The sequence below is a fragment of the Alligator sinensis genome, unplaced genomic scaffold, assembly GCF_000455745.1.
Source record: "Alligator sinensis unplaced genomic scaffold, ASM45574v1 scaffold1048_1, whole genome shotgun sequence".
NCBI classification, from domain to species: Eukaryota; Metazoa; Chordata; order Crocodylia; family Alligatoridae; genus Alligator; species Alligator sinensis.
This window is the reverse complement of record NW_005842736.1, coordinates 346,553-359,778: the sequence shown is the minus strand read 5'-3', so window position 1 is coordinate 359,778 and position 13,226 is coordinate 346,553. Positions and strand designations below refer to the sequence as shown.

Sequence of the window (13,226 nt, the reverse complement as noted above, 5' to 3'; positions counted from 1 at the left end):
GGGGCGGAGCAGCCCCTCGCCTGCCCCATGGCTGGCATTCCCTGCTGCAGCCACTCACAGCCTGCGCGGGGCTGTCCGGAGCAGGCACAGGCAGCCCCATGTAGGCTGCGAGTGGCTGCAGCACGGGATGCTGGCCATGGAGTGGGCAAGGGGCCGCTTTTTCCCACCGTGCTCAGCTTTTCCGCGGGCAACTTTTTCCCCAGGCTCCTTCCCTGCCTGGGGACCTCCCTGCCTTTCCCCGCCTTCCCCCTTACCTGCGGTTCCAGCAAGGGGCAGCCATGTGGGCCCAGGGGGTGGGGCCGGGCAGGCCCTGCTGTTGTGGGAGCCCGCCGGGCTTCCCCTGGGTCCTACTGCCAGACAGAAAAATATTAATTTTCTAAATTTTTTTTGCCCCGCGGGCCTGATGCTGCCCACCCCTGGTATAGCTGCTAGCTTGACATGACCTTAATTTCCAGTTGGCCCTATAGAGGGCACTAACATTAATAAAAGGTTTTAATTTTTTGTCCTTTGCTGCATATGAAGGGGACAGTTGACATTGGATGTCCATTGAGCATTATAATATGAAAGATAGTCCGTGCCTCAAGGAGTTGATAATCTAAATAGAGAAGGCAGATAAAGTCTAGCAATAGAAATAGAGGGAGGTGAAGTGACTTGCTAAAGGTCACATAGTAGCTCACTTCCCCTACAGTAACTTTAATAATTTATCACATTTTAAATGCTCTATTTGTTTGCTAGGAACCAATAAAAAGAATGTATACCCCATCTTCAACCATACTTCTATTATTGTTTACTTCTGTCTAATTCTACTGATACCAGTACTGGGGGTCCATGTACAGAAACAGCCTGGTTTTGTTACGTTAATAATAAAATGGGGAAAAAACAGTACTTGCTAAATGGAAAAGGATATGTTTAGAAGGGGAGAGAAAAGACCATTGCAAACAACTTTTGGCAGGGGAGAAAAGCTGAGGGTGTAACCTACTGCTGCTTTTGACTCAATGCTGCAGTTATATCTGTTCTGAAAAATCTTAGTGTCCTCAGGGTCAGGGGGGTCTACACAAGCTTAAAGAAGTTTGTTTTAGCTGTAATAAAAACACAATGTATGTTTGTTCATGTTGTTATAACATCTGTTCTCAGTATGTATGATGCCTAGCTACTTTATGGAAAAAATTGACAGAGGTCCTTAATGAAATTCTTAGAAGAATGAAGTAAATATTTTATCAAAACTATGCATTTCAGAATTAAATTTTCCTCTTTGATCTGTAGCAGCTTAATAAAGAATATATGCTGGATATTGTCCATGATGACAGAGACCAGAGTCAATGCCTATAAACAGTGAGAAACTAGTAACTAGAGTTCTGTTCTCTTATTTAGAATATAAACTCTTTGTTGCATGGGTTGTCTTTTTGTACCAAACTGGACATGCCCTAAATTTGTAATAAAGAGGGCAATAACCATTTTTCTTAGATCATTCTGACTGCAAAATCTCATGAAAATAAAATGTATTGTGAGTATTCTGGAATTGGATTGGACTTCAGTTTTGGCAAGAATTATTGGTAGATTTGGAGCTATGCAAAGTTAGGGAGGAGGGGGAGGGCATGGAGGCTGGTCAAAATGAATAACTTATCATAAAGGGTAAAAATATATACAATCATAGAACTTTAAAACTAGGCTGTGATTTACATTGGCTTGGAGGAAAACTGTTTACTTACCTAGAGAGACTGGTAAAAATTGGAAGGTCAAGTATGTTATGTGACAGACGTAGGCCTAGGACAAAGGGAACCGTAAGCAGTTGGCTTTTCAGAGGCAGCAGAAGTCTGAAGCAAAATGTTGAAACTTAGTTAATATTTTCCCCTTTACCATAGGTCTCTGCCAGAAATAAAGTTATGGTGTGGCTGCTTTTAATGGAGGTTTTAGGATGTAGCAAAAAATAAATTTTGAAAAGAACAAATGGGAGTTGAAAGAAATAATTTTGAAGCAAGAAGGTGGGAAAACAAGACTGAGATACTTGCTAATGTAGAGAACACGACAGGGGAAGGAGAAGTTTTATGGGACTTTTGAAGGTGACAAAAAGAAACAAACTTAAAAAGCAGACTAGGAGGAGACACCCATGATTAGTTTTAAGAAAAAGTTGTGAAATGGAGAGAAAAAAACCCTGTATTTAAAAAACAAAAAATAGTGTAATGATGTTTTACAACCAACTCTTGTGTCCTGTGAATAATTGGCATGGCTTTGGCAGCCCACCTATTTTTCTTCCTCCCTAGTAGGCCTGACTTAGTTCACTGACATTTTCATTATGTGTAGTTGTGTGTGTGTGGGACTAGATGTAAGGCTGCATGGGTGATGTTACCTTTACATTTCCAAATGTATGTATAAATTGCAGAGATCTGGAAATGTAAGCAACCAGTCTTGTTTGATATGGTTGTTTATTTATGGAAATCAGTTGAAATGCTTTCTGGTTCCTTGATTTTGGTTTTATTAATTTATTCCCTTTTGTATTAATGTCTTCTGATTTTAAATTTGAAACTAGAAGGGGGAATGAAGTGTGATGTACTTGCTGTAAAACTCTTTGCCTGTGTTTGAGCTGCTAACTCTTAGAATTACTTTTATGTGGAACTAATATGTAACTTAATCTTTCTCCAATGTAACTTGGAGAAATACCAAAATACAAACTATAATATATTATTGCGTGATTTTGCTCTATTATTTTTATGCCTTAACTTTTAACTTGTCCATATTTCAAACAATAGCATCTTCGCATCTTAACTCTGATTTACTCAAGTCTGTGCCTTTTCATTCTTGAGCGTAGATTTTGTTTAATTCTTGTGAAGAAAATATTTTTTAAAGGGTCGGTGTACTGTTTTTACTTCTGGTTGTGCTATTATGTAGTTAATTATTATATTGACTGCAAATACTTGCTCAAAATCAGTAGAAATGTTATTGCTGTTTTGAGTTTTAATATCAGTTGATTTTTTTTTTTTTTAATTCATTAAAATGCGGTAGGTGTCTTTAGTCCTGGTGAAAATAACCAGGTTACGGCTTTGGAGAATGAAGTTCTTGATCTATAGGGTAAGGTGTAGCAAAGGCAACAGTAGTTAAGCTTTTCTCACGCTACCCAACTAATCCCTGTGTTCTTGGGGGAAATCACCTCAGTGAATAATAATGTAGCTCATTGAAAAGGTTTGATCTCCTTTATTCAGCGTTTGTAGCTTCTGTTGTTAAGGATGTTCGGTAATGAAGATTGTGGCAGTGGCACTCTCACAGCCCTGCAGTGGATCCAAATATAATCTGTTTTATGGTTTATTTTTTGTACTAATTCAGACAGATAGCTATAGCTATAGTCCTTTCCTACCTTAAGTATAGAAGGAGAAAAGCACTTGAAATTTTTGTTGTTATGCCCAGAATGTGAATCTCCATCTTAAAGCAATGTGTTTATTGCATCAGTTCAAGATAGTATCTCCTTAAGAAGGTAAAGGTATTTTATCTTAAAATATATTCCATTTCAGAAAATGAATTAAGGGGTAAAAAATACCAGGTCAGATCACTGCATATAGATGCAGTATTGTATTGACAAGTGGGATCAGCTAGAAGGATTTCTGAGTATAGCAAGAGAAGTAGTTGAAGAGTTCAGGCCAGCAGGACGTGTGGAATGTTGCTGCAGTCGGATTAAATCAGTTTATGTTAAATTATAGTATAACAGCCAAATAATAACAAATGACACACACTCTTAAGCTGGGATAACTTCATCCAATCTGGCGGAATGTTACCACTAGAATTGGGTCAAATACTGCTGGTGAAAGTTGCACTGTTAGGTTTCACCTGTCCATGTCTATTCTGGGAAGCTTGTTTGCTGAAGTCCAGATCGCAGTTACCTCTTCCCCTAGCCTAGCAACAAGGTATAGTCATAACAGCCAACTGTGTGAGCTACCCTTTTATAGCTCCCTGCCTGTTGATTCCTAATTCTAGTGTAACTTACATATTGATGTAAGTTACATTGCGGTATGCTTTCATTTTTATATTACTTTAAATTCTACGTTAAATTGTGATACTTTGAGTATTGAATTAGCTTAATTCAGTGTGATTCAGAGTAGGTTTCTTTTTGATTTTATGGACAGGCCAAAGTGAGGCCCTTTGAGAAGAAGGGTGTAAGACAGGAATGGGCAAATACTTCAGGTGGAGGGCTGCTTAATGAGGTTTCATGAGCTTTTGAGGACCGCATGGGTAGCCCTGCACCTGGACAGTTGCCTCACCCCCCTGGTTGCCATCTTAGGACTCAAAGTCCCACCCCTAACCCCTGACCTTTACCACAGGAAGTCCCTCCCCTTGCTCCCCTGGAAATGCTCCTTTTGGGAGGGGGGGTTGCCATCTTAGAACCAGAAAAAAACTAAACCATACACTAATCAAAACTAATCATACACCTGGACCTGTGTGACTGGGCAGGGAAAGTAGCCGACTCCAGTACGTGGGACTTCCCTCCTGCGCCGTGCAAGTGCGGGGGCTGCATGTGTGCAGCAGGGAGTGCTGGCAATAGAGACAGCCTGGTGGGGGCTTCATCCCTTGTCCCCATGTGCAGCAGTGGCTGGAGCCATGTGCTGCCAGGCATGAGCGCCCCCGCCTGCTGCTGCTGCTCCTGCTACCACTGCCTGCTGGGGCTGTGCACCAGGGGAGGAGTATGGGGTATTCCCCTCACACCCACACTCTGCCCACCTGAGCTCCACATTGCCGCCACCCCCCGGGAATGGGCTCCATGCTGCAGCTTCCCGCTGCTGCCGAGCTGCAGCTCTGTTTCCCTACCTGCTTCCTGTAGCAACCAGGATGATGATGGGGGAGCCAAGCAACTCCCCAGCGGCAGCAGCAACTCCGCTTGGAAGCTTCATGTTGGCTCAGCAGGGCCCTTCCACCCAGGAGGGTGGGAGTGAGGAGCAATAGGGTATATTGGGGGCATGTGTATATGTGGGTGCCTTGCTCTCACCCTCATAGACGGAAGGGCTGGGCAGGGTACAGTTGGTGGGTGCCCGCAGGCCGAATTCCAAGAAGAATAAGAATGTGTTTGCATGTTGTTTAGCTGGCTCTAGACAATAGTTTTAGTCTCTCATTTTCATGTACGTTAAATCTAAACATACAAATTTTAAAACTGGCAAAAACATATATGGCTGTTAACTAGTGTGTTTAGCTTACCTCCAGGGAGCTTATTGAAGCTTGTGTTCTGAAGTTTATGCTGAGCTACAGATAGTCTTCTTTCCTTAGAGTTTCTACTTTTATCATACCTGTTAGACTGATACTGCTGTTAATGTCTACTACAGAATCTTTATTTTTGGCTTAGATGGGATGATGGACACTATGGTATGTGTTTGTGTTTGATTCAGATAATTACAGTAATTTAATGGTGAAGTGCTTTTAAAGTGGCTTGTGGAGGAATCCTTTGCTGCTGCTGCTGCTCGTTTCAAGTTTTTGCAGGCTGGTGGCTTTGACTTTGAATGTTCTGCATACTTTAAAAACATGACTCTTCTAATTAGCTGATAAAGTAGGGTATGCAAAAATTACTGTCCTAGCATTACTTCTCTTTCTGCCCACCAAGCAAACACTTGTCATTCCTTATTCTTTATCAGAATTGCAATCTTCTTTCACTAGTTGGTGATAACACCTTTTATACTCCTCGTATAATACTCCTTGTGAAGTCCAGCTTCTGAACATAACATCACATGTGCTAAGTTCCTTTTTAGAAAATAAAATAATGCTCCCATGTGTATTCCAATTAGCTGTTCATTTCACTTGTCTAATTAATCATACATCTTCAAATGGGTTAGCCTGTTTGTTTAGTTTTTAGGTTGAACTCACTTTCAGCTATCTTTTGCATTGCTAAAGTTGACTGCCAACATCAAGTTGAAATTGCCAGAGAAAAGCATAATCATGTATGAAATATCAGGTTAAGGACTTGTGTTGGACAGAAGTCATGTTCCAAGAACCCCAGCAACAAATTGGGACCAAATAAGAAACCACTACAGTGCATTAAATTAACTCATGATCATAATTCATTTACTTTAAACATAAAAAATTGTCTTTGTAGAGGTTTTTTTTGTAATGGGCTATGAAAGTTCAGGCTATGACTATGCACAGTCTGAATTTGGGAACAGCCACATTTTTAACTTTCTGGTTATAATAAACGGTTATTTTTCATTTGTCTGATTCAGACAGTGTTCAAGATGTTTGTAACTCATACCAATCACAGGGGAGGGAAATATTTGTATATTTGGTGTGTGCGTGTGTTCACCATGCTACTCTGTCTTTACATTCAAGAGCTGTACTTTTTTGGAGCTAGGTTGAAGCTGCAGTGTTACAGTGTATATGTGGCACTGAAGTTGCCTGATGCTTATGTAAATAATCTGACTCAGAGTCAGAAAGAAAAGAATAGAATGATAGCCTCCAGTCTTTATCTAATCAGGATTTCAAGTTGGTGATTTGTACTCGGTTTCTTATCCCTAGTTTAAGAAACTATGGATGTGGTATTTATTGGGGATACCCTATTTCCTTTAAGCTTTTTTTCAGATTGAAATTTTCTCAGAATCCCATTTTTTTTACTAGGAAAGCCTATAGATATTGTCAGACAAGGTTCTATGGGTAAATGTGATATCTTTTATTAGATGAACTAAATTTTACAGTCTCTTCCCCAGTTTCTGATTCTGGAAAATTTTCACAGCCCTCTTGAATTAGGGACTAAACAGCAAATGCACCTCATACTTTCTGGGTAATGAAACATAGCTTTATAACATTAACGACGAAAAGATTCTTAAATATTTCCAATGTATCTGTTTAACTTTTGTGGTGGTTAATGTTTATTTTCAGACCTCTTGTATTAGAAGTATGACTAAACATGTTGGGTGGGTGGTACGCATTTCTCTTTTCATAGCACTGCCAGTTCAGTAATTGTTTTCACATCACTTGTTTAGTTTTATGAATTGAATATTTCTAGCACCTAGAATGGCTGTCATTTTAGTCACAGGCTTGGAAAAACTTTTCTTCGTTCTGAAACCTTCTGTTTAATGCAGAGAATAGCTTGTGCAAATCTGCTTTCAGTATTGAAAGTATGCAGGGATGCACCATGGTTTAAATTGAAGCAGGTCACCATCTCTGCCACAGAGGTCATGGAAAGATTTTTATTATAAGGAAATTCTTCTCCTTTTAATATCTTCAGCTTTTTCACAATGTTTGGTTTTGGGAAAAATATATTTTTTTTACTTGTTCAAAGGACAAACTGTATTTTCTGGTAGGTGCTACCAAACTCTTCTGCAAGATGTTGGGGTGCGTTAGGGAAACTACTTGTTGGCCTTGTCCTTTTCTATTTTCTCCCCTTCAGATAGCCAAAGAATCCAGTAGGAGATCAGTTGCAGTCTGGTCCTTCTTTCTATAGCAGCAAGCCCTACTGTAATATTCATAAAGCCGACTCCAACTAATCCAGCCTCCAAGAAATACTTTGTCTAGTTTATTATTAATTATTTAGATACTGCTCAGCATGTGCTATGCAGTTTCCTAGCACAGAGGAAGAGAGTCTTTAGCCCTGAAGTATGTATAATCTAAGAAAATAAAAACAGGGTAGAAGATAAGGATAGTTGCCATGAAGTGATGTCTGAGTACCGCAGTGTCTGAATTCTTTTCTGTTGCACTGGTTATCTGATTAATGACGATACAGTCCAGATAAAATGAATAAGGGGCAAAACTGCAGTATTTTTTTCAGAAAGTGCAGTAACACTTAACAAATATGCTTATAACCATATTAATTTGACTATAGAAGTTGTGATACTAATATGCATTTGATCAAGAAAAGAAAAAATATGGCCAAGTGGTCCATTCTGATTTGAATGTCTAAACTGTAGTAATTGTGTTCTGATTTTAATTTTTTACAAAATTTTTCACTAAAAGTACATATACAATAATTAAGTATTAATATTGACTTTTTGAAAAAGGCTTAAGTGTGATTGTTTTATATCCATCAGTTACTGCATTGGTAGGATTACTTATACTGGATCTGTAGCACATAAACGGTCAAATTATTAAATCTAATACTATAGATCTAGCATGATAAACTATATTATAATCTTTTGTAGTTATGCTTGGGTATTAAACATTGTTTCATAGGTTACCAATAAAAGTATAGCCTTTTAATTTTAGATGCAACACTGCCACCTTGTGGACTGTTGTGAATCTGGCAGAAAATCAGTTGCATTCTGCATGTTAATTAGTCTCTTCTCAGAGAATAAATTTTTCAAATTGAGACATACTAAATAGACAAAAAAATTAATCAGACAAGAAAATATGTTAAATGACACAGGACACAGTTGTAAAAATGTAGTATAAGTAAAATATTACATGGACTATCTTATGTTCCATGTACATTTAGTTTTCAGTGCCGTTTCTATTAAATATGTATTTTATGTTTTTTAAATAGGAATGACACTGAATGCTAAATGTACACGGAACATAGGATAGTCCATGTACTATTTTATTTATACTACACTTTTACAACTTTGTCATTTAAAAAGCAATTTAAAAAAACCTCCTCCTTTAGTCTTACAAATGATCTATTCTTTTTTCCAGTTATAATAGTCTGTATTGTACCTGTATTTTATCTCTTCCTTTACTAACACTACATTATCAGTGGTAGATTTTTATATTTAAGTAATTTATTTATGTAAGAGATATATTATATTCCCCTGAATATACTTTGTAACTAGCTGAAACAATTCTTTCATGTGTCACTTTTCTTGCAAGCTGCTTTTTCATCTCATTCTTAATATAAATAGTAATTTCCTTTGCCTGTGTTTTTTCCCCCTCTGCAAGCACGCCTTTCATATAATGATTGAGGTAAGATGCATTGATGTTTGTTCATGGTTGTTGAACTAATTGTGGACATGCAACCCATTTCTTATTGTTCCTTTGATAAGAGTTAAGTTTTTGCAATATTTTGTAGAAGCAGTCAGTAAGCATGCTTGGGTCAAAATATTACATTATTTTTATGTTTATAGTACTCTTAAAGACTCACTAAAATCTCTCCTGCTGTGAAGTTGGATGGCTATGGAGTTTGGTAACTTCACATTGGTTTGGAAGGTCATTGGTTTGAATGTGGCTTTGGTCACTGGATGACTCTGTGTTACCATTTGAAACTTCAGTGGCTTAATTGAAAGAAACAGATTATTTCATTCCATCAAAGGGTTGTTCTTTAAATAAAGTACATTTTGTCAGTAAATTACTTGAAGATTTTCTTTGCTAGGTGCAGTTGCAACAAGTACTGGATCAAACAGGCTTTGGGATCTCCCCGTGTTTTGCAGTCAGAAGTTAATTATGATTATTCTTTAGCAATCTCTTCTCTGCTCTTTGGATATTTCTTGTCACCTATTTCCCTAAAGCAGTTTTTTAATGACCTAGTTCATTTCTGATATGAAAGTGATAACTGGAGCCTGCCCTAAGTAGGCTGAAGGAACTGTTGTATCTTCTAAATCAGGCTGCCCTTAGCAGATTAGACAGCATTTTAACTTTTTAAAGTTCCACAGCCTGAGACTTGTTAGACTTCACTTTGATCTTGATGTCTGTTCCCAGAATCAGCTAGGGGAAAAACATTTATATAAGTTACCTGTCTTGATCTCTTCAACATTTGTTCTTAATCCCCTAAACTAGATTGGATGGTGTATGTAGCTGGCCTCGGAATTAAAAATCAGAGCCAAGAGAAATAGGAACCAAAAATAGAGCAAAAGCTGAAATAAAAAACAAAACAAAACAAAAAACAAATCAGAACAAAACATCTGTATAGCCTTGGTAATCTGTTTCAGTATTTAGATTCGTACTAATTTGGCTTTGTGGCTTACTGGATGAACAAAATCTAACTGAATGCCAGTAAGTAACAGACCTGCCTCTGTTTTTTATCACATGACACATCAGCCTGTAGCAGAAGCTTTTGTTAATCGAGTTCAGAGTTACGGTTATTAGACATTTCAGAACATAATGAGTGCTCAGGCTAAACACAAATTTTGGAAAGGTCGCTTCAAAGTATTTGTGCTTGTGGCACACACATGATTTGCATAGAAGTAGGGATGGTTTGGAAATTTTCTGATGCAGTGTCTTTCTTAAAAATTCCAATTTGTTGAAAGTGAAATTCTTTATAAAAACTCATTGATTTTTTTTTTGAATAAATTGTGTTTAGAAAATAATTGAAATAAAGTACGCTGATGAAATATAATCTTTTCTCACTTTTTAAGAAATAGAATTTTTTCCAAAAAAACCCACCCTTTTTTCTCAGTGTATGATCTAAAAGGACAGATGATAAAGAAACTTTTTTAACTTTAGCAATATTAAAAGCAGTTTAGAACTTCGTAGGAAATTTTTCTTGCATTTTGAAAAGGAAATTGCAGAAATTATCGTGAAATAATTTCCAGCTGCCTCTTTGTAAAAGTATTGCATTCACTTTATTGTGAAGGTGAACAAAAGTATTTGACCAGTGTTTTGTTGTGGAGTACATAGGCTGTGTGATTCTGTGATAGAAATAAATGTCACCCAAACTGGAGAATGTTATTTTCTGAAACGTTTTGAAGTTTGTAACATCATCATGTGATTACATCAGCTGCTTGAGAGAGAGTCTCTCTAGTTCAGTGGTTTTCATCATCCTTTTTCTTTCAATGAATAGAAAAGTTTTGAACTTACTGTATGATAAACAGCAACTTCAGATAGTGCCTTTAAAAATACATTTAGACTTCAGAGAGGAAAGGCTATTCAGTTGTCTAAAGCAAAGTCAAACATTAGTTTTATTTACCAGTTTGCCACAGAATTGTTCTTTTGGGCAAGTTATTTGGATCAAGAGTTCAAAATGAGCGCCTGAAGTTTTTCTCTTCAAGTCCACAGGAATCGTTGGGTGCTCAGTTCTCTTGAAAGCAAGGTTATTTATTTGCATAACATAGTATGAATTTGCAAGTAAACTGAAACATTCATTGTGAAGTTTTGCCTCTTGTTCTCTGCTGTACTTTTTGTATTAGTTAGATGAGGACAACATCTTTACAGGGGTTTGTTTTTAAAGAGCTTTGAAATTGGATGGAAGACAGTATACGACTGAAAATTGTTCTTTTTGTGTAGTAGTGATATTTTTATCAGTTTTTTCTAATCAGCTTTTTTGTGTAATTTAGTTTTATTTTAAGCATTCATTGTTTTCCTGTTTGCTGAAGGATTTTTAACATTATATGAAAAGTTAAAATGTAAGTGTCTTCATGATTTTATGTTTTAAGTAGTTTTAATATTTTACAGGAATCTGTATTTCTTGAAAAATGTTGCCATTTTAGTAAACCGTTGATATTACTTATTGAAGAAATCATAATTCATAAAGAGTTCTTTACTAGGTATTAAGTAGGATTACAGTATAAAGTTTCTTTAGCTAATTAGAATAAACCTGCTGATACGTGATGGTGGTTTTCTTTTTGAAGAATTAATTTGCTTAAAGTAAAAAGGATGCGCTTTGACTTAGCAATGAGAAGCAAGATAGAAGGATAATTATTCTCATTTTAAGTGCTATAGAAAACAAATGAAAATGTGGTGGAGAGGGAACATTTATCACTGTTCTGATAATAGTGAATAAATGTGAAGATGTTAAATTTTTTTAATAATTTTAGTTTTAAAATCTAGTAAGCATTAAAAAATGGTTATGTAAAACAACAAAAAAAATATTTGGTAAAACTAATATGCCTGGTTTTTTCCTGCTTCTTTCCATAAATAGATAATACGGCAGTATCCATTTGTGAAATCAAAGTTTGTGTTTTACAAAAGGTTTTAAAATAGACTTATTCTTTTTCTATATTTTATTCTACTATCTATTTATATTATTTTCTACCATTAATATAATATCATACCATAATTTATATTATATTCTACCATGCTATATAATATTCTCCCATCTGTATCCTATCCAACAGATTAGTAGAAAAGGACTTAGTTATTCTACAGTCTCATTCATAAAACTTTGTTTTCTGTCAAAGGCATATGCTTACCATTAAGAATAACATGCTACATTTTAATTCAGAAAAGTAGCCTCTGTTGGAAGTGTTAGCATTTGTGTAACGCAGAGACTAGGTTTTGATTTTGTTTTTGCAAAAATTCATGTAAGCAAGTGTAATGTTTTTGTTCACAATAGGATAATCATATAAACACAAGCCAGCCTTAATGTTTATTGAAAAGAAAAATGAAACCCAACACTACAGGAACTTGCCCTTGCCCAGAGAATTGAAAATATACTACATTGTGTAAGCTGTGCATTGAATTAATCCATTTAATATAGTTTAAAGTTTTTGGTATATGCAAATTGATTACATCTTTCTCATCGTGAGAAATTGTCCTTATTCCTTTCAGAGCTTCTGATTACATAGATCCTATATTACACATCCTTCTAGTTCTACTTCCTAACTTATTTTGTATTTGAGGAGGACTGACTGGGATTTCTTCCTCTCAACTGGAGATGTTGTGACATGGGGAAATTTTTCTTCTGTAGCTTTTCGCCTTCCTCCTTACGTATCTAGTAAACAAGAGAAGTGGGAATGGTAGTCAAACCTAGATCTGCTTCATCTGTGTGTAGAGTACAGCCACGAAGCCATGAATGAAGGCTGTTGAAATTTTAGATGTTTAGCAAGAGATGAAAATCAGATCACGTGTTTTTGTATGACACATAAAAAATAGAATTTTCTTTTATGTTAAATGTGTTCAGTTCACTGCTATCATGTATTAAAAGTAAAAAAACAAACAAACAAACCTTGATTTTCATTCTTCAGTGTTTGCTGTTCCTGTTCTTTCACACCATGAATGAATTTTTATGAGACTTGATGTTGTGTTATTTGTATATTAATTCTGAGGATGTTCGACAGTTTGTTCCACTTCTGTGAGAGAGGGTCAGAATGTGATACCAAAGTCAGCCAAATAGGATACCAAAGTTACATGTGTTTCTTTCCAGTGCTGTCATTATAGATTACGTGTTTATATTTTTAATTCTGTGTACATATCTTCTTTCAGGACCCTGGGCCACCACCACCATCACCCTTAATGGGTCTGAAGCCCCTGCAATTGCTAGAGGTCAAAGCTAGGGGAAGATTTGGTTGTGTCTGGAAAGCTCAGTTACTAAATGAATATGTTGCTGTCAAAATATTCCCAATTCAGGTAAGTTGAGGTTCTTATCTTTTTACTTTGGAAAAAGCAAACTTTCTAGGTAT

General features: G+C 36.5%; 1 protein-coding gene across 1 annotated transcript in view; it reads left to right on the top strand.

Moving 5' to 3' along the window:
• ACVR2A (activin A receptor type 2A) overlaps window positions 1-13,226 on the top strand; it is an 85,879-nt gene that overhangs the window by 58,576 nt on the left and 14,077 nt on the right. Inside the window, exon 5 of the mRNA XM_006034398.3 lies at window positions 13,030-13,173. Coding sequence (XP_006034460.1) covers window positions 13,030-13,173 — 144 coding nt within the window. The remainder of the gene's footprint in view (window positions 1-13,029; window positions 13,174-13,226) is intronic.